Consider the following 22024-nt stretch of genomic DNA (forward strand, 5'->3'; position numbering starts at 1 on the left):
AGTTCATAGCCCCCAGCTTCTCCTAGTAACACGTCATTGTCAGTTTGCACGCACCATTAGGTCAGAGGTCCCGGCTCCTTAGGTAGCCCCCTCCATGTTTCCGCCCCATTTATGACATATTCTGTTACGTTTACATCACATGTCTATGTACACGCCTCTTGTTACACCCACTTTCACCCTTATCTTTCGCGACTGCTATTGACCACACCCACTGCTCCGCCTATTGTATTCGCTGTAATGCAACTGTTTTAGTATATATGCTTGTGTACTGTTATTAAAGTTAGCGCGCTCATCCCATATCCAGCCCCGGCAGCTGCCGGGCCCTGTCATCCTATTCCTATGCAGGTTGTCCTGTTCCTGTCCTTTATGCTGTATTAAAACCTGCAAACTCCTACTACCTCGAATCTTGACTCTTATTTATTGAGCTATCTGTTATTACTATGTCCAGTAAAACCTAGATCCGGTATTATTTATTTATATACCACATAATGGCGCCCGAATAGGGACTTGCCCTTTCCCCACGCGCCGGCGAAGCCACGCCGGCCCCCTGACCCTCTGCAGCCGTGACGGAACTCTTCTGCGCACCGGCAGATATTTCTGCTTCGAGTATCCCTCAGGCCCACGGAGGAGACGGAGGTGGCGGTCCAGCATCCAGACGAGGCGGTGGAGGAACGCGGCGAGTCCCGACCAGAGCCCAAGCCGAGAGTCCAAGGTCCGAGGTATCCGGAGGCCCACCCGTAACAGAAGTCCGAAGTTCGTCCGTCCGGCGTCGAAGCAGTCCAGTCCAGTCCGAGGCCTTCCGTTCTTGCTGCCCGGTGAGTACCATTGCTGGGGTAGTATCTAGACAGGGTCAATCTAAATTGACTCTGGTCCGTGGGTTGGTGGTACACAGACCCAAAACGAAGTGTCCACTTTGGTGGATGCGGGTCCTAACGTGTCTCTTTATGAGACCGGTGAGTTTCGTACTGTTTTAGCAGTACATCTAGTTTCTGTTCTAGTCAGTTCTGTTTCTCGAGAAAATTCATGTATTCTGTTTCCAGTATTCCAGGTAGTATTCTGTTCGAACTGTTATTTTAAATGTTTTTCATGTATTGTAATGTCGTGGTATGAATGTGGAGTATTTATCGTGTTCATTGTGTATTGTAATTGCGTATTGTGTCGAGGTTACAGTTCAGTCATGCCCTTATTTTCTAAACTACGTCAGTTAAAAACCAGAAAAGGTCTGCTAGAAGCAGCAGTTCCTGTCCCGCCTAGGGACAGTCCAGGTCATTTTATGTATCAAAAGCATGGCATAAGTGCCATATTATATCTAGATTTATGGGTAGAGTATACCAAACAGTTAGAGGAAAAGTATAGATGGCCTGTATCAGGCACATGGGATGCCGAGTGCATCATGCGAGTAGAAGAAGCATTATGGAAAAAGAAAGCCAGACAGTCACAGAAAGATGCCATCGAGTTATGGCGCAAAGAATCTCATAAAAGAACCGAAAAAGAAATCAGAAAGTCAGAATTAAGTAGAGAATCCTTAGAACGAGCCCAAGAAAGGGAATTAATCGAGATAGGTGAACGAGTCAAAACCGAACAGTCAGACAGACAGAGGCATGCCCTTATTAAGGGTATGTATCCTCTTCTTGCCGAGGGCTTGCCAAAAGTGACCCCGGAGGCATCCAGTAATTTTCCACCACCATTAGTTCCGACTAAGCTACGTCACAAACCGACCGCAGCTGATATTTTCATCTCGTCCTATTTGGACGACACAGTCCCGGAATATGCAAATCCTGTTCCGCCAGTCCCTGTAAATCAGGCAATTCCTGCTCCCCCAGACACCGGGGCACCCTTTGCAGTACCCGCTACGGTACCCCCGGTCCAGCCTACATTACAATTTCCCACCGCACCGGTACGATGAGTATCAGTCGACGATTCCAGTTTAGGGGCCGCAGGAGGAGGTCCTCCTGGTACCCCGCCACCACACCAACGTAGAACGTTGGCCGAGTTACATGAATGTGCGTTACAACGTACGCCCAAATTTAAGTCCGTTGCAGATATCCGACGAGCTCTTACTGAATGCCGCTATGATCCGGTTGCAGGTGATGATAGTACAGTAATATATTCCATCCGTGTAAGACGGGTGACCGGGTATTTAGACACCCTACCAGATATGAAAGGAGATCTAGACAGAATATATCGTTTCATCCGTACAGGGGATGATCCAGAAAGTATTGGCGAAGCCATGTCTCAAAGGAAAGCTGAGATCCAGCTCATGATATTAAAGTTTCTGATTAATTGTTTAATAAGGGAACAAGATTACCCGTCCAAAGATCCGACCGAAATGAGAATCCTGACAAGGTGGAGTGATAATATAGCCGAGGGTAAGCACAAGACTATCAGTAGTATAGAGAGCATGTACAAGAAAATTCGTAAAGAAATACTAAAGTTACACGAACAACGTAAAGCAGCACAAGTAAGCGAGAAAGAAAATGACTCTACCGAAGAGGTAGACGACGAGAATCCCACTAGAATAGCGTATGTAGGAAAATCTAGATTTCCAGATCGCCATTTATGCCTAGAACACAAGACAGTTTTTCATCATCCAGCACCAGAACAAGGTTCTCTAGAACAAGTATTTCAAGCTACCGATCACATTTTGAAGTCACGAATCGGTTATAGTGAGTTAAGTACTATGCATGAACAAGAACTAGTCCGATCAGCAGTCCGATGGATTACTGATTCTACCACTTTCCCAGACGAAATAGTGGCACAAATGTTCCTGAAATTGCCCCCAGCCGAGCAGCGACTGGTGGGTATGTATATGATCCAGCACCTCATCACATTGTATGAGGGTCAACATTCTGATCCAGGTCCGTTACATGATGTCCTGAACGAGTTACTCCAGTATAGATGGAAAGGTCTAGGTACCGATTTAATTAGTGTCATTCTCGAACAGCGCCACAAATATAGAATGTTCTTGAACCCGCATTTTGTTCATGTCTCACCCCCAGAAAGTAAACCGTTTTACATAGATAGACAGAACCCGTTACGAGAAGTACACCCAGTCAGGACAACAGATGGTGAAATGCAACGAGTGTTTGTTTACACCCCGATTACAAAGATGGAACTCTTAGAGATGAAGAAATTAATTCCTTGTCACGACAAAGATCCAGCAGGGTTCCACCGAGAATTAAAAGACATGCTCCGTATGGGAGAATACACGTATCCAGATATAATTAAAATGTTAAAGGTCCTGTTGCCCGCAGGGGTATATGAGAAACTCAAGGAAAAAGAATGGGAGGTGGGAGAGAAAAAGATCGATTGGGCAGTTCTCGAAGCTGAAGATAAGATACGAGTACCAGGTACCGGTCTAGGAGAGAAATGTAAAGAATTACCAGAACTGTTAATACAAGTTTTGCCTAGATTATTAGCCACTAAAAAGGAAGACTGGGATGCAATCTCAGCCTGTAAACAGAAACAAGACGAAGACACTAGTGATTTTTATTCTAGATTTGAAAAGTGTTTTATTATAAACAGTGGATTGAAAACGAGTAGCGAGTCATACCCTCATCTTTTTGTTACTAAATTAGTCGAGAATTCAAGTCCCCAAGTAAAGAATCGAGTTTTGAAAGTCGAAAGTACCTGGCAAGCTAATACTCCGTCCCAGATGTTACAGATGCTCCAGTACCACCAGAATAGAATCAGAGAAGAGCAAGATCATGAAAGAAAACGTATGAAAGACACGAAAATGAAAGTACTAGTTGCACAATCTGTTCCTCAAGACAGTCAGAAGAGGGGTACGAATCAAGCCAGTCATCCTGCAGTTCCCGTTAAAGGGACCTGCAATTATTGTAAACAGCCAGGTCATTTTATAAACGAGTGTGCAGTTCTGAAACACAACATAGCTACCGGTAAGACTAAAGAAAGACCACGTCCGCCTAGACAAGAACAAGTTTCACAGACTTCTCAGCCACAGAATGCACCACAGACAGTTCCAGCACCGCAGCCTATTGCTGCAACACAGCATGTTACACAACAGATGTACCAGTATGCACAGTCCGAGTATCCAGAGTATCAGCCATATTCATGAAACAGCCTAGAGAGGGAGGTAGGCTTGCCTCTCATCGAGATACCTGTAGATCAAGAGGGTCCCTATGTTCATAGTCAAGTATTAGGGAAAGACAGAAAGTTTCTGATTGATACAGCGGCAAGTAGGACCACCATCAGTCACGCCGAAGTTCCAGGGGCTCCGCTCTCAGGCTCTAGAAATGTTTCCCTTGGATTTTCAGGAAAGCCTATTGTAAACGAGATATCTAAGCCAGTTACTCTAGAAGTAGGTCCATTGTCCCGCACCACTGATCTATTACTTACGAAGTCATGTCCAGAAAATCTGTTAGGTATTAAAACACTGAAAGAATTAGGTGCAGTTATTTGCTGCTCCCCAGAAGGAATACGCTTGTTCCTACGTGACTTCAAGGGTCACTATGTGTTACGAGATTTTGATCCGAGATTGTCTAATGTCCCGCAGCATCTATGGGCGCAAGGTCCAACTGATGTTGGTTATATGCAAATCACACCCCATCGTGTGACTCTCAAGCCAGGTGTAGTCCTGCCACGAATCAGACAGTACAGATTGCCACCTGAGGCTGTAGCAGCCTTATCCAAAATCATTGACGAGCTCATGGCTCAAGGAGTAGTTGTAGAAACTGACTCCAATGTATGTAATTCTCCGATCATTCCAGTCATGAAACGTACTGATCCAAATGCACCCCCAGTATATCGATTAGTGATTGATCTTCGAGAACTTAATAAATGTATTATTCCCCAGTACCCAGTTGTCCCAGATATCTCTTCCCTATTGACAGCCATTGATTCCGAAGCCTCATTTTTTACAGTCATAGACCTCAAGAACGCGTTTTTCAGTGTCCCCATTCATCCAGACAGCCAGTTTCTTTTCGGATTTTGTTTAAATGGAAGGAGCTATATGTTCACACGAGCTCCTCAAGGTTTCACAGAAAGTCCTAGTATTTACAGTCAAGCACTCAAGAGACAACTAGACAACATTCACATGCCAACTGACACTGCCCTGCTCCAGTATGTCGATGATCTACTGATCACAGCCCGTTCTGAACGTGCTTGCGAGCGAGCATCCCTTACAGTCTTGTATTTCCTTGCCGAGATGGGGCACAAGGTGTCCCCTTCGAAGCTTCAATTCTGTGTCCAGCAAGTGATCTACTTAGGCCACTTGCTGTCCAAGAGGGGTAGGCAGTTGACACCAGACCGTATCCAGTTAATAGCGAGTCTTCCTCAGCCCAAGACCCAGAAGGAGGTACGTGCTTTTATCGGCCTCACTTCTTACTGCAGACAATGGATTCCTCAGTATGCATTTCTAGCTAAGCCACTGATACAGTTAACGACACAGGAGGCAGCCGTATCGACTGTCCTCCCTTGGACATCTGAACATACACTTAGTTTCAATGAGTTAAAGAAAGCTTTATGCCAAGCTCCTGTTCTAGCTACACCGAACTACAGTAAGCCTTTTACACTTTTTGTCACAGAACGTGAAGGTACAGCATTATCTGTTCTCACACAAGATCAAGCAGGACAATACAAGCCATGTGCTTATTTTTCGAGCACACTGGATTCTGTAGCCCAGGCTCTGCCTGCGTGCCTCAAGTCAGTTGCAGCCACAGCACTAGCTATCAGACAAAGTGATTCCATAGTGTTAGGACACTCCTTGACAGTACAAGTTCCACACTCTGTGGAAGTTCTTTTAAACCGAACACAGACTCAGCACTTGACAATTGCACGTTTAACAGGTTATGAATTGACATTGTTCCAGCCACACATAGAAATCAGACGCTGCAACGTTCTAAATCCTGCTACACTGTTACCATCAGTTAATTCAAATCCTGCCACACACGACTGTGTGGAAGTAGTTAACATTATGACTAAGCCAAGACAAGATCTGACAGATATTCCATTACCAGATCCCGACCTGACACTTTATGTGGATGGTTCATGTATGAGAACAAGTACAGGAGAACTAGTAGCCGCGTATGCAGTGACTACAGACACTGAAGTTATAGAAACACACCGTATTGACACCCTGTCTGCTCAAGCAGCAGAGCTAGTTGCTCTGACTCAAGCCTGCATACACGCTAAGAACCTGAAAGTAAATGTTTACACAGATTCACGTTATGCATTCGGAGTTGTACACGACTTTGGAGTGCTCTGGCAGGAGAGAGGTTTCATGACTTCTCATGGAACCAAGATTCAGCATGGTCTCCTTATTCAAGCTCTGTTAGATGCCATACATTTACCGACATCTATTGCTATCATGAAGTGCAAAGCACATACGAAAGTTACTGACACTATTTCTCAAGGTAATGATCTAGCAGATCGCACAGCCAAGCTTACAGCACAGACTCCAGACATTTCAGTTAACCCGACACAGACACATACTCCAGATCAGACTACATGTATGACAGTTAAGGACCCTACTCAAGATGTCATAGATATCCAGTTACATGCTACTCCCGATGAAATCAAGAAATGGTCCGAACAAGGAGGGGTCCAGACAGATCAGGGATGGGTGACGAAGGGTAGAGCCACATGGTTTCTCCCCGACTCTATGGTTCAAGTCATTATCAATACCGCACATAGTCCAGCACATTTAGGAGAAAAAGCTATGTTAGACAGTATCCAGAACATTTGGTTCAACAAGCATTTACGGGCTGCAGCCAAACAGAAAGTCCGTACCTGTATGATATGTTGTCAGTTTAATCCAGGTAAAAGTGTCCCGGTGGAACAAGGTGGATTCCAGCCCCCTGACCACCCTTTTGAAGTCCTCCAAATGGATTATATTCAGATGGAGCGATGTCGAGGTTTCAAGTATGTCCTTGTAGTTGTATGCGCTTTGTCCAGGTGGACAGAGGCATATCCAGTCCCAGATTACACAGCCGCGACCACTGCCAAGCAGTTGGTTCGTGATTTCTTCCCCCGTTATGGACTCCCTAGAGTCGTATATTCTGATAACGGCCAGCCATTCTCATCCGAGCTTATGAAACACATTTCCCTGTTGTTAGGGTACCAGTGGAAGTTCCATTGTGTACGCCATCCTGAAGCAGCTGGTCTAGTAGAGAGACATAATCAGACCCTGAAAATCCGTATTGCCAAGATTTGTAAAGAGAAAGGTGTGGACTGGCTAGTAGCTCTGCCAGTCGCTTTATTTTATATGCGCATGGTCGCACATTCCAGATCAGGTCTGTCCCCGTATGAGGTCGTATTCGGCCGCCCCCCTAACATGTGGGGTACACCTAGACCCCGAAGTATTACCGATGTTTCAAGTAATATGCTGACAGATTACCTAGCTTCCTTGATGTCTGCCCTCAACTCTTGTCGTTCACAGGTTGCTGCCGCATTTCCAGACAATACCGAGGTGGCACCGCATGACATCGTTCCCGGATGCATGGTTCTTGTCCGGAATTTTGATCGTTCAAGTCCGCTGGAGCCTCGCTGGAAGGAACCCCGACAGGTCCTCCTGGCCACCCGTACTGCCGTCAAGCTGGAAGGCAGGAAGGGCTGGGTCCACCTGTCACATGTGAAAAGATTTTTTGGACTAAAGCCTGTTTCAAAGAACATTTCCGAGGATCTTAAAGACTGCCAAAGTACTATTCTTAAGGACTGTCCCGCAAAAGACAATGATACTGAACCCTCCCTGTTAGAGAAAACTCCGCAACAGGAGTATAAGCTCAAATTAAGGTCTAGTAAAATAAGTCAGCCAGTTTGATTGTCTAAGTCCTCCCCTAGGTGAAACGGTTAGACCGGTTTCTGACATGTATAAAATAGACCCCCATAGTGAGAGAGTTAGTCAAAACTCAATCCGATGTATCGTTTTTCTAAGTTTCATATTGTTTTTCAGCCTTATGACTACCTGCACCAGTTATGCTTTTTATTTGTGTTTTCCAGTTTCTCATGTAAATAAGTCTGCTAATGCTACAGTAGAACACACGTTTAGTGATCTGCCTCCTCATGAACTCTCATATCGTCTCGCTATGCGAAATAATTCTTTTATCCGCATGTTACACTATTCACACCAGACCAGCAATGCCACTAATTGTTGGGTGTGTGGTCGACTCCCCCCTTTCCAGACACCGAAGGGAGTTCTGCCACTCTTTCCTTATCCATTTTCACATAATGGTTCGTGTGGAGCATGGTCCACGTTAACGTTATCCTCAACAGATAACAGTACATGTTTTCCAGACAAGCAAGGTCTTCCCCACAGAATAGGGTTAGATCTAGAAAATGAAGTTTATAATTTAGGTAATTATTCTTCGAATTTCATGGTCCTGAATGTTCAGTCTGATTCTACTCCAGACTTACCTGCTATATCAGTACTACCAGTAAAAGGTGAATTATGTGTCCGAAATAATGGTTCCGTACATGTAGGACATAGTGATTGTACTACTATTGTCAAGTATAGTGACAGTAGGAAATCTATTTTCAAAGCTTCACGTCATTCCTATTTTGTTTGTGGTCAGACCGCATATGTTCGTTTGCCCCTCGATTGGGAGGGAACCTGTTACATTGCCTTCCTACTGCCACCAGTTTTTCTAGCCCCACCTGACTACCATAGGAATTCCCACCTAGTACATACTAGACACAAGAGAGACCTCCCGATTGTCGATTATACTGAAACTGCTCTAGAACAATACATAGATATCAATAAAGGTGTCTTCCCCTATTTAGGTACTGTCGTAAATAGTAAACTGATACGTAGATTAACGAGAACACTTGAAGCAGTAGTGATTGAGACTACTTCTGCTCTAGGTAACTTAACCGAAGAGCAATCCTTTATGAGAATTGTCGTGCTCCAGAATCGTCTCGTCCTTGACGTCATACTGGCCGATAGGGGCGGGGCATGTAGAGTCATCGGATCTAGTTGCTGCATTTTCATTCCAAATAACGCGCCGTCTGTTTATTCAGCTATAACCAGACTCCATAATATTGCCCATATGTTACACCAAGATCCAGGCACCTGGACATGGTCCGGTTGGTTCTGGAATATAATTTCCGCCTGGGGATGGAAAGTATTGTCATTTCTAGGTATTGCAGTAGCGATCATATTCAGTTGCTGCCTCTGTATACAATGTGGCCCCGCGATTTGTGGCATTTGTGCTACCTCTTGTATTCCTAGTCCCAAGTCCCGTTCTAAACCCCGTTCCAAGAAAATTCGAGACGAGCAAATGATACTGTATGAAATGATAGATGGTATCATGAATATTGATGTTTCCTGATGGAAACGTAGTGACAAGGAGGGAATGTGGAAAAGTAAATTTTGCCATGTTCTGTGTCCCTACGTGTCCTCCATCTTATGTTATGTGTGCATGATTAATATGCATATGTATTCCCCCTGTTCGATTTAAGATGCAATTATAGTTGTGTCCATCTCTAGTATGCCAGTTTCCAGTTCTCGTGAATACTACGAATATTAGGCCTATGTAAAGTTACGTTGCCACGTTTCTCAGTGTGCACGTTATTTCATTGTAAAGTCCCCGTTTTCTAGGCCTCAAAAGGGCCCGGACACCAGATTCAGCTTCTGTCTCCTGAACCCTCGCTGAGGAGCGATACAGCCCCCACCTGTATCCTCGACCCTTCACTTACTTCCTGCCTCGCAGTGCCCGGCTCGGCCTGGCTCTGCCTCTGAGTCTGCCAAGAGTATGTTATGATTCTAGTTATCAGTCCAGCCCTCCTTCTCTGCATTCCTAAGCTACTGAATCGCATCAATAGTTTCAGTCATTGTCTAGCCTTTACGTCTCCATGTAAGAGAAATACTGTATTTATGGTCATTTAATATTCTTCATCACGCACTACATGTAGAATAATGCATGCTCCAGTCTTAGAGTCTGTTAGCCTCTCCCCTCCTGACTCTTAGTTTATATCAACATGTCCTCTAAACATTAGATACTAGATAGGGTTTAGGTACATGTCGCCCTGACTCTCCAGACTTCAGTCTCTGCTCCTAGCACAGAGTTCATAGCCCCCAGCTTCTCCTAGTAACACGTCATTGTCAGTTTGCACGCACCATTAGGTCAGAGGTCCCGGCTCCTTAGGTAGCCCCCTCCATGTTTCCGCCCCATTTATGACATATTCTGTTACGTTTACATCACATGTCTATGTACACGCCTCTTGTTACACCCACTTTCACCCTTATCTTTCGCGACTGCTATTGACCACACCCACTGCTCCGCCTATTGTATTCGCTGTAATGCAACTGTTTTAGTATATAAGCTTGTGTACTGTTATTAAAGTTAGCGCGCTCATCCCATATCCAGCCCCGGCAGCTGCCGGGCCCTGTCATCCTATTCCTATGCAGGTTGTCCTGTTCCTGTCCTTTATGCTGTATTAAAACCTGCAAACTCCTACTACCTCGAATCTTGACTCTTATTTATTGAGCTATCTGTTATTACTATGTCCAGTAAAACCTAGATCCGGTATTATTTATTTATATACCACATCTAGACAGGCCGAATGAACCCATAATGAAAGAGGCCACAACCCATATCATAAATAGCCATGAAGAAAGAAACAGAAACAGGTAAGAGTAGTATAAGGCATATTTGTGTGTAGTAAACCTTTACAATGCCCTGCGCTCTGATTTTAGTCTTGATCAGCTAGCGGGCAAGAACTGGCTCAGCAGGGTCGGACGCGTTTTAAAGACGTAGTCAGCCGTAATCATCGGCCTATGTGAGGGCAACCACAAAATGGCTGCTTTATACAGAATGATAACTATGGTTCGGAGCAGAATCTTCAAATAACCTGCGAGTCTTCGTGTGTAACATGGCGAAAACACTCGTACTTGCCGAACCCATCAGTTACGGTTCCTTGTTACCAAAATTGGAACGGAAGCATGACATTTAAAACACGGGTTCAGAATTCACGGAACCTCAGAACGAGGTAGGGGCGTTAGAGGAGGAGGACTGGAACGAGGCTCTGGCAGGCCCAAGGGGAGTGGCCATTTCTGTCCGTCTTTGGTTGATTCAATTCAAATACCTGCACAGGGTATATTTCACTAGGCGGAGGCTGTGGCAGGCGGGCCCTATTGCGACCCCTAACTGTACTAGGTGTGGATGTGAGGAGGGTACCTTTTTTCATACGGTATGGAGTTGTGGCCACTTAGACTGGTTCTGGAATAGAGTTTAGAATGACCTGGATGAGGTCCTTGGATGGGTGCTCCCCCGCACGCCTCGCCTGGGCCTATTGCATGTGTTGGATGGCGTGCGGGAAACCTCTACAAGAGGCACTTATTGTTACTGGGACTTACAGTTGCCAAACGAGATATAGCACAGGCATGGAAGGACCCGAGGGCTCCGTCGTTGGTAGCGTGGAAACGGGGGCTAGACTTTTGTATGGGGATGGAGAAGCCCATATTTCTTGCCCGGGGCTGCCCTCGGAAACATTATAAGATCTGGAAACGTTGGGCCGATCTCAGGGGCATCTGGCTAGAGCCCCCGCCAGAACAGGACCCGATATTTGATGTCTGAGTGCACCGTGCCAATAGATGTGTGTACGCAAATTGCTGACATTGGTTGGATTCGTGCGGGGGGGAGGGATCCGGGAAGGTTGGGGGGTGTTGGGGGGGGGGGCAGCGGAGGGTTGTTAACTGCATTTACTTTATGGTTTTTAATGTAAAAGACATGATGGATTGCAATGTGTTTTGTGTATCTACTTAATTGACAGCTGTCTCTGGGGAACAGAACTCTGCGATGTCTATGTGATCTATCAATAAAATCTGTTTAAAAAAAAAAAAAAAAAAAAAAGCCTATCACGTTTGAAAAGTACATGTCCTTCAAACAGTAAAAGAGTTTAAAACTAACAATCAATTATACAATACAATGGTTAGAAGGGATATTAAACCATGAGTCAGCTTTGGATAGTGTTTCTGTGCAACAAACATCATTAAAATGCAATGGCTAAAAATGTAAAAATAGTCTAAAACCACTGACAACTTTTCCGAGGAATAACAATACAGAATCATCGTAAGGCTTTTAATCTTATCAGCCAGGCCCAGCTTAAGTATTTGGCCACCCCACAGGCTAACGTAGTGTTTGCCTCCGCTTGAAGGATCGTAAGGGCAGTTGATGGTTCTTTGTATCTAGCAATCGACAAACAGGTCTTAACCATTTTTCCCTTGGTTTGGAGTAAGCTTTACATACAAAGAACAAGTGTGGAATGGTTTCAACTATCCCAGTACAAAATGGACAATCAGCAGGGGTTTCATTAGGAGGTTCCACTTGTGGGTACGCTCGTGGACTGGAAGAGTTCCCATTCTAAACTGAATGAAGAGGGCCCTATCCCTGGGTTTCTGGATAAAATAAAGGTAAGGCTCAAAGCGAGGCACTGTCTTATGCTGACGAAACACATCAGTCAGCCTGCCCTGATTGGGATCTCTGTGAGCTTGATTTTCAACCCATGCCCAATATAGTCTCCTATTTGTCAATATGGACACCGGGGCCCCTAGATCCCATGCGGGAGCAAGGCCGATGGCCAAAAGAAGTCTTTTGATGTTAACTAGTCAGGCGATCTTGTAAGATCCCTGGAGATTCATTACTTCCTTAAGGCCATCGGCATAGCTGGATAACTCTGGGGTACGCCAGAGGCGACCCCAGTATAAAAGGGGGCGTAGGCCGATCAAGTCCTTAATTGAGCGTCGGCCCAAATCACTCAAGAGAGGTTTACTAGGTGATCCCCTAGGAAGTGAAACAAGCTCTCTGAAAAACGTATTTTCTGCTGTCACGAGGGCATCTACATTATTGAAGCCTCAGAGCTCTGCTCCATATAATGCACTGCCTATTGCCTTTGCAGCATAGATCTCAAGGGCAGGGGCAATGGGTCTAGAGGTTGAAGCTCGGTGTTCTCTCCCAATGACACCCGTAACCCGCTTATGGCTTAGGGCCATTGTTTCAATGTGCGGCTGCCATTTAAGATTATCCGCCATTCTGATCCCCAAGTAATCAAAAACTTTTACACGTTCCAGGGGCTCACCGTCGAGCGTAAGTGTGGATTTGGCAGCCCTGCTTGGATTAAAGTAGAGGAGCTTCGTTTTGGTGGTATTGATAACTAGGCCCCTCAACTTGCAGAACAAACAGAACCGATCAAGCAGCTTCTGTAAGCCTGCTGGAGTTTTCGAAACCCGCAGCGTATCGTCCGCGAAGAGTAGTGTGGGGACCTTAACACCAGCCAGGATGGGGGCATCAGCGCTAATTTCAGACAAGAAGGAAACTACCCCATTTACAAACAGCATGAAGAGGGTAGGGGCCAGGACGCATCCCTGGCGGACACCTCTATTTACAGGGATCTTGTCTGTTTTTAGAGCCTGAGAACCCCACCTGATTCGTGCATAGTTCCCTTCATGCATGCGGGCTAGGAGGTTCAGAATGGGGGGTGGGAGCCCCATATCCTGCAAGACCGACCAAAGACGCTCACGGGGAACCAGGTCGAAGGCGGTCTTCAAGTCTATAAATGCGAGGTAGAGACCGCCCTTACCAATACTTACAACCTTCCAGTGCAGTAGCACCAGCCTAAAAGCCTGGTCGATTGTGCTCGTACATGGCCTGAACCCCGCCTGGTACTGTGATATAATGTTATTCCCTTCTGCCCACAAAAGGATTCTCTCCAGTAGAACCCTGCCAACCACCTTCTGACCAGCGTCAATAAGGCTTATAGGGCAGTAGTTGGCAGGGCTCTCCCTGGCCCCTTTCTTATAAATAGGGATCACCTCTGCCCCTTTCCAGGAACTTGGTACCGGTGAGCCCTCGAGGAGTGCATTGATCAGAAGTGCAAAGTAGGTAGCCCATTGTTCAGGTTTGGCCCTGAACAGATCGCCTGGTATGCCATCCTGACCCGGAGCCTTAGCGGGCACTATTTTGTTCATGGCCACTACCACCTCGTTTTTCCCTACAGGGTCAAAAGAATCAGATGGTCCCAGCATAGATGCCAATGGATGGCCACAGTGCCCATTACCCTCTACAACCACATCCCCTGTATACAGTGTGCTAAAATGGTCGAACCATTCTCTGTCAGTAATATTATTGGGAAGTTGGTCTGAACCATTCCCTTTACGCTACAGATGTGGCTTGCCTGTACTGATGTCTTGCGAGGCGTACCTCTGAAGGGTTGCGAGATTTAATGGCAAGCATCAGGATAGACTTTTTCCTTTTACAATTCTTATTATACCAGTGCTCGACTGGTTTCCTGCCTATGGGGTACTTCTTAGGGGCCATGGTCTCCGTGAAGAGAAATCCTATCAAATCAGTGGTTTCGGTATAGATTGTCTCTGCCTCAGAGGGACCCACCTCCTTCGTACAAGCTACTAGAAGTTTGGAGGTCTGTTTACTTATAATTTCATCCAAGGCACTGATTTTCTGATCATTCAGAGAGAATTTTTGCCATTTAATAAACCTTTTACAATTGGAGGGAATTATTGCCTTAGTTAGCATATGGGGCCTGGTGCTACTGCGATGGTCCTTATGGTACAACAGTCCCCGCATGCAAAGAGACAAGGGATTATGATCGCTATGGATAGATGGAATAACTGACATGTCGATCAAATATTTCCATAGCCGTTTGTCCACCAAAATGTAGTCAATTCTGCTTGGGCAGGAGACCCTGTTATATGTATTAGCTCCTGAAAAGTCCGAAGGGGTACCCCCATTAACAGCTTTTAAACCATGCCCAAGCGTTAGTGCATTTAATTGTAAAACAATCGGTGACCATTTTTTCACAGGCGGGATCTGCAGGAGCGGTATACCCCATCTAACATCATCTTCCTCTATTCCTGCATCATCATTTACCGTCAAGGGTTCAAAAGTGCAGTTAAAATCACCAGCAATCAAAAATAAGGAGTCAGAGGGGCAGGATGTAAGAATTTCTGAAAGAGTGGAAATGGTTGGGGATTTTGCCCCCCCTTGCAAGCCTCTGACATAAATATTAAAAAGTTCCAATGTAACATTGTTCTTTGGGTCCTTAATAGTCAATCTCAATAGGTCCGGTGAATCATTTGGATGATGGACAATCTTGCAGTTGAGTGCAGCTTTGATCCAGATTATCAGCCCACCAGACGGACGGCCATGCCCAGAGGAAATAGCTGGAACGTGAAAGCAACAGAAACCTGGCTTATGCAAGGGCTCTAGACTCCATGTTTCCTGGAATATGCACAAATCATAGTAATCAATAAAAAATATTCCAGTCCGGTAAGGATAGGTTTTTGTGCAGGCCCGCTATATTCCACGAAACAATTTTAAGGTTCCTAGGGGAGTCTCTGGAAGAGTACAGTCCATAACTAGTGGAGATGGGGCCTAAATCGTTATCAAACAGTGCCCCCTGTCTAATTGGGGCTATAGTTGGTAATACCAGGGCTGGGGATTGACAAGGCCTGGGGGGACTGATGCAGCTGGAACTTAATGGGGCAATTGGAGTAGAGGGTGCCAGTGATTTAGCTTGGAGTCAATCCACAGACTCTAGACCGCTAAACCGGTTATGACATAAGGTTAAATTAGGGGATGTAAGGGCTCGCACCGGCCTCCATTAGTCATACTCCTCCCATTCCGCTGAATTAGTGACCAGCCGTCACCCGTGGGTGGGATGTAGCCCGGGGGATAAAAATAGGCCAAAGGTAGGGATACTATGGAAGCACCAGAGGTGAATTGCCTCCAATTACAAATGTGCCATAATGTCCTAGGATCTTTAAAATTAACTAGGATACAGTCCCCCCTAATATGCTTGACCGAGTGGCCCACCCAGGAGACCCTTCGCACCATAAGTATTTTACTAGAGATGGATCGTGGTAAAGGTCTGTATTTATTTAGCCAGTCGATCACCTTGTTCCTTAGGGACGAGAAAGATTCTTGCTCGTCCTTTCTTAGAACCGGGACCCCAGCCAAAATTACCAGGTATGGGCTTGCTTCTGATGGTAGGTCGATGTTGATCACCCCCACATCAGCAGACCCCTTGGGAGCCCCAACCCCATCTTCGGTTGGGTGATACAAGTGGGCCTAGTGCAGGAGCCTTCACTGGGGGGGCTGTTGCAACCTGCTTCACTAGATTCTGATCTGAAGGAGTTGTTGTGACAACTGCATTCCCCCCTGATCGCATCGCCTTCAGGGGAGAAGCAGCCCTGGGAGTGGCCACCTTGTCCAGGCTATCGACGATTCCCAATGACATAGACTCGATTTTACTAAGTTTTTGTTCTATCCTGGCTAACCTGTCATCTACTGGGCGAAGAAGGAGATTAAATAAATCGCCTATCTTGGCCAGTAGGGAGTCCTCCATTACCATCCCTCTCTCTGAGCCACTAACTCCACCCGCAATCTGTGATACCACCCCCAGAGGAGCCTCATTGACTGAGTGTACAATTGCCTGAATGGACTCGGACATCTGCCCCTTTTCAGCCATTAGGGTTTCCTTACGTTTGGGTTGTTTCTCTTTTTTCCCTTTCGATGCAATGGCCAGCCCCAGCTTAATCTTAGGGACAGCCCCTTGCCGTCTTTCCAGGAGTTGCCTGGTACATGGCTCCCTATGTGGGCTAGATTCACCTAAGGCCTTGGGGGAAGGTAACAGAAGTAGATTGGATGCCGTGGACTGATTCCCTATAGAGGAGTTGTCCAGGTCACACTCTACCATTCCATTTGACAAAGATTCTGGAATTACAGATGCACCAATATTAGACAAAAGGGCATGATGGTCTGGTGAGCGTACATTAGCAATGTGCCCCATGGATGATCTCCTGGCGAGTTCCAAATCCTGAGAAACCCGCCTCTCCATAAGGGAAATACTCTGGTCTAATGCTGTATTGACCTTGATTAAAAATGTGTCCATAGATCCAATTAAGGTTGTGTTTAGCGCTTTGGGCTTGCCATCCTTCTGAGCCATTACGGTAATAACCAGGAGAAAATACAAGTTTGTGACTTACAGTTGAGCCCGCGGGATTCACGATGAAAGGGGGATGGCCCGTCCCGTCCTTCAAAGTTCTTGAACGGGCTTAAACGGGCCCGCCCGTGACCCGGGCTTGGCCCGGCGCGCACTCGCGCGCTTTCCGCGTGTGCGTCACTGAGTGTGGGCTAAATAGGAGGAGGGAGGAGGGGCGAGAAGTGGAACCAGGCGCGGCCGGTCTCTCGCCGCAGAGCTACCTGGTCCTCGCTATGAGTTCCAAAGTTTAAGCCCCCAGTCGGTTCTTTCCTCCGTGTGCAGTCCACAATTCCGTGACAAGCCCCTCCGGTGTCAGGCAGCAGAGAGTTAAGGCAGCCAGCAGAAGTTCACCAAGATTTAAGCCTCAAGCGGTGATATTAACATGAATATAGTCTCCTGCCTATGATTACTTTTAACTTTGCACTATTTTTAGGAAAGACGCTTTGACACTTTATACAAGTCCGATTGAATTTAGGTGCTTCACTTGTATTTATTAAACATAGTATGAAATAATGACACACAGAACATTGTCCTTTTGTGGTAAGTGGGACGGAGAAGATAGTCATTCAGATTCTAAAATAATGGTGCTGCACCTAGTATGTTTAAATTACACGTGACAAACTGGCACCTTTTAGTTAATATTCATAAGAAATATGTTTAACTTGAGAGAGTTTATATCATCTTTGTTTACATAATGACGTTTGCGTTATAATTTACATGCCAGATGTCCTGATGGCTCATCTTGTGCTGGCCCCTGGCTCTGTTATCTCCATGAATTTGCTGGCCTGCTCACCAATGGTAGATGTGTGGATGTGCATGCATATGTACCCATCGGCATGTGCAAGACTGACTTTTTGTGTATACTACTTAACTTTGTGTGTGTATTTACATTTATGTGCCTGATGGTGTATGCAGGGCGGTGGGTGCCAGCTGTCTGTTCCGCCTCCCACTACCTGCTTCCTCATCTGACAGTTTTGGGAAAGAGAGATAGAGAGAGAAAAAGACAGAGCACCACAGGAAGAGTGGAATGCCTACAGACCGCTGAGGCCTGCGCGTAGAGGCCGATGCTACCTGCCCCTTGCTCATGGCGCCGGTGCGCACCTCAGTGATTTTAGCCAGTGCCTCAGTTCTTCAATGCAGATGTCACTGTCGTAAAGATGTTGCCTCCATCACGGGCATTCAGGCATTGAGCTCCTCCTAACCATACACAAACAGCAGTTGTAAAGTAAAGGACATGCTCAGGCCCTCAGTCTCCGACCTTGGAGCCCTTCTCCAAAGCTGGGCATGCTTTGAGGAAAAACCAGCAAAAAGGAACCTAAAACGATCTTGCAATGGGAACACCGAAGGCGGGGCTGGGTAGTTAACAGTTGAGCCTATGCCCTAAAGGTTACACATAGATTTCTGCAACTGAAACACAACCCAGTGAACTATCTGAACGCGGGATGAAATAGCAAGAACTATTCCCACTTCTCTCCTGGTGTCTCCTCGGAGGTCAGATTTGGCCCAGATTCCTCATGGGTCCATGCTCTCTGCTTGACAACCTCTGGCCTGCTTGATCTCTGTGTATGGCCAGCTGCCCTGCCGTGGCACAAGCCAGAGGGGGCAGGACTGGCACCCACCCCTACCTCCGACCATGGGATGGCTTTTCTACCGAGAATTTTGGGAAACAATATCATGGGATGCCTTTGCTGTTACATTCAGGATTTTTTTACACAGAGAACTACTTGAAATGCATTCATATCTTCTACACTTTTTTTGTCAAATTGTGTTTCTTGTATGAAAACAGAAAATTAATTTAAGGAAATAGTGTCATCATATTGATGTACAGTACTGCACAGTGAATTAATCTATTTATTGTATAGTTAAAACCATTACAACTGTTTCAGTGTGTTCAAAATTTAATATGGGCAGATGATAACATCAGCATAAGCAAAGATTGTCCTCTATAGCTCATAAAAATTGCCAATTTCTTAAATGACAAATAATTCAATCGTATTGTTTTATTAACCTTCTTGCTTTCTCAAATTTGCTTAAAAATGCACCATTTGCCCACACTTTTTTCATAATTTTTGACGGGGGGAGAACCCCCTTGAATCCCCCGTAGGTTGTTCAGGTCAATCAATCAATCACAGGAATTTGTATAGCGCGCTACTCACCCGTGAGGGTCTCAAGGCGCTGAGGGGGGGCGCTACTGCTCGAATACCAAGATCTTGAGTTGTTTCCTGAAGGAGAGGTGATCCAGGGTCAGCCGTAGGTTAGTGGGGAGGGAGTTCCATGTCTTGGCTGCCAGGTAGGAGAAGGATCTTCCTCCAATGGCGGATTTCCGAATTCGTGGGACGGAGGCGAGGGCGAGGTTGGCGGATCGGAGCTGGCGGGTGGGTGTGTTGAAAGTGAGGCGGCTGTTGAGGTACTTCGGGCCCATGTCGTGGAGAGCCTTGTGTGCGTGGGTGAAGAGTCAGGTGAGCGAACGTAGTGAAGTACGACAATAATTTTACGCCCCACCACTTTAAAATGTCACCAGTCACACTGACTCCCACCCCGGACTGCTATGTGAACATGGGTTAGGTGAGAGGCCTGGTTGAGCTGCCATAAAGAGAACCAATCAGTGTGTTGTTCTCATGGTGTTTTAGCATTAAATAGCGTGGGAGTAACACAGGGATTGGTAGCGATGGGTGAACCCAGCACTCCTTTGAAGACCAGGGGGAACGGTTCTGTATTCCCCCTGGCTCCTTATCTGCGGCTTAAAGTGTGCATGTCAGGTTGGACACTGTACCAGCTTGACATACTCACTTTACCCAAGACCTGCTTCCTGCCACTCAGCAGGTTTGGCCACACCCTAACAACAGCACAGGATCGAGAGAACGCCAACTGCACTGCAGTCAAGCACTATGAAGACATTTTAAAAAACAATTGTTTTTTAAAATATATAATAATGCATGTGGTGGCTCAGAGCAGGGAGGGTGGCAAAGCACCAATGAAGAAACTGCCCCTTGTCAAATTTATGTGGTTGTGTATGGATGAGCAAAAATTACAGATAGCTTTCACCCTGGAAAGCTAACTCCCTACAAATGAAAACAGATGCTGTGGAGGACTACATTCGAGTAAATACATTTGGAAGTGTTAAATAAACTTTTTTTTATTTAGAAGAGTAGTTTTGCTCTCATAAGTCTGATTAACACACAGTGCAGTGCCTCTGCTAGAATTGTGACAAAGGGATGGTGATAATCTGCTTTTGGTTATTGAGCTGTGGATATATAACAAAATAAAATCAGGATTTAGCAGGTAACCAATTCCAAAATACAAAAACTGGAGTTAAAAATGTTCCCTCGTTGTGCTAGGTATTCATTTCTTTGACAGTTGATCAGACTATGAAACAGGCACAGATATGCTAAGGTTAGGGTGATAATTTGTCATTTGTAATCAACATGTAAATGTAACTTGGATTCAGAAGTATGCTTTACCTTGATCTCTAGATGTATTATCCTTCTTCCGCTTTGAGAATAAGATCTTATGAATCTTATGCAAGAACCTGCTTTTCTTCTCTGGCAATTTCTTTTCAGTTTTTGGGTCATCATATATTACCTTCCTATGATGGGATCAAAACAAAATTATTACCCATTAAAGGACAGCAATGCTGGTTGAATTCTGAAAGTTAGACCTCTGTAAACCAATCAGCAATATGTATGTAAACCATTTATTATGTGGCCATTTTCAATCATTTTGTACCTAAAAAGGAGGGAGAGAATGTAATTCCAAAAATGTATTTCCGAACAACAGTGGAGCAAATGGGGAAATTTGCATTATGCTCCGTCGTGACAATGGTTATGCCTGAGCTTGATGTTTAAACTCGCCCAGAATTGGCACTTTAATCCAGCAAGACATTCTCTTCTGCTGAGTATTTTAGTGAGAGCAAACATTTTTACAAACACTAATGAATGTCATTAATTGAAAGCATAGCGACCTTGTGAGAGGCTAACTCGGTATGTGATGTACACTTATGTGAGTGGACTCCTTGCACTGAATCAGACAACGCTTATGGTGATTATACTGGTCTTAGACAATCTTAGAAAGCGCTCTAAGTGGCAGCTGTGGAGAGCAGCCTTCAGGCTTAGTCTAGATGGAGTGTAAAGCAGCTTGGTTCACCAGTATATAATCATATAGGTATAGATTAAATGAAAAAGAACCACACAGTGTAGTTATAGAAATATTTATTTATTATAAGACAGTCACTAACACATTTAGATATCGCCTAGCCAGAGATATACACAATACACACAATACTTTGCAATACAAAACAGGTAAGTAGCAAAGAATACACTGTGGTCACCGGGGAGGGGGGAGGGGGGACCAAACCATATACTAAAATAGAGATATGCGAACCACAACTCGAGTCAAGACAGTACCCAGATGACATAGAAGTGTTGGGACCCAAGGAACCACCCAAGGTAAGTATAGAGGAGCCCCACGGAGGTCGTTTGCCGTGTTGGAACACAATCTTGTTCTCCGTACAAATCAACATGTAATTCGCGGTTGCAATTTTAAAGCAGAAGTACTCTTCCCAGTGGACCCTAAAGAAACCCCATGGAAGACAGAAGGTTGGAGAACCACCTCACCTGTGGATACCTTAGGAACCAGAATACCTGTCCGAGCGAAGCTGGGTGCATAGGGGTGAAGTGGTGTCGGAAACCGTCATTAAACCATATGGAGGACTTTAGGAAAGTACCACTGCTAGATAGGGTGGAAAGGTTCAGTGGAGGCCAAAGGTGGATTCAAGTCGAGAAGTACCTGAAGGCAGAGGGAACAGAGTCTATGCCACTTGGAAGTGACCAGGAGGCACTGCAGATGAATGCCCACTGATGCAAAAGCTGCATACACTTTCCCCAACATACCAGACACCTACGGTCTGCCTCACTCTCACTCGCTCCCATGTCCTACATCCACAAAAGCAAAACTTGAGGACACTCATTCTCCTACATCACACCCAATGACCTCCTTCAACACATCAGAGCCTCCTCCTCACTTACAGACTTCCTCAAGAAGATGAAGACCTGGCTCTTCATGTAAGCAC

The 22024-nt window shown here is 45.6% G+C and overlaps 1 protein-coding gene across 6 annotated transcripts in view; it reads right to left on the reverse strand.

The window, feature by feature from the left end:
- LOC144770647 (E3 ubiquitin-protein ligase TRIM39-like) overlaps window positions 1–22024 on the reverse strand; it is a 299133-nt gene that overhangs the window by 108467 nt on the left and 168642 nt on the right. For all 6 annotated transcript variants that reach the window (XM_078655353.1, XM_078655350.1, XM_078655355.1 and 3 more), the window contains one exon: window positions 20418–20542. In XM_078655353.1, the coding sequence (XP_078511479.1) occupies window positions 20418–20542 (125 nt within the window). The remainder of the gene's footprint in view (window positions 1–20417; window positions 20543–22024) is intronic.

Source organism: Lissotriton helveticus, chromosome 7 (assembly GCF_964261635.1).
Source record: "Lissotriton helveticus chromosome 7, aLisHel1.1, whole genome shotgun sequence".
Classification (NCBI taxonomy): Eukaryota; Metazoa; Chordata; class Amphibia; order Caudata; family Salamandridae; genus Lissotriton; species Lissotriton helveticus.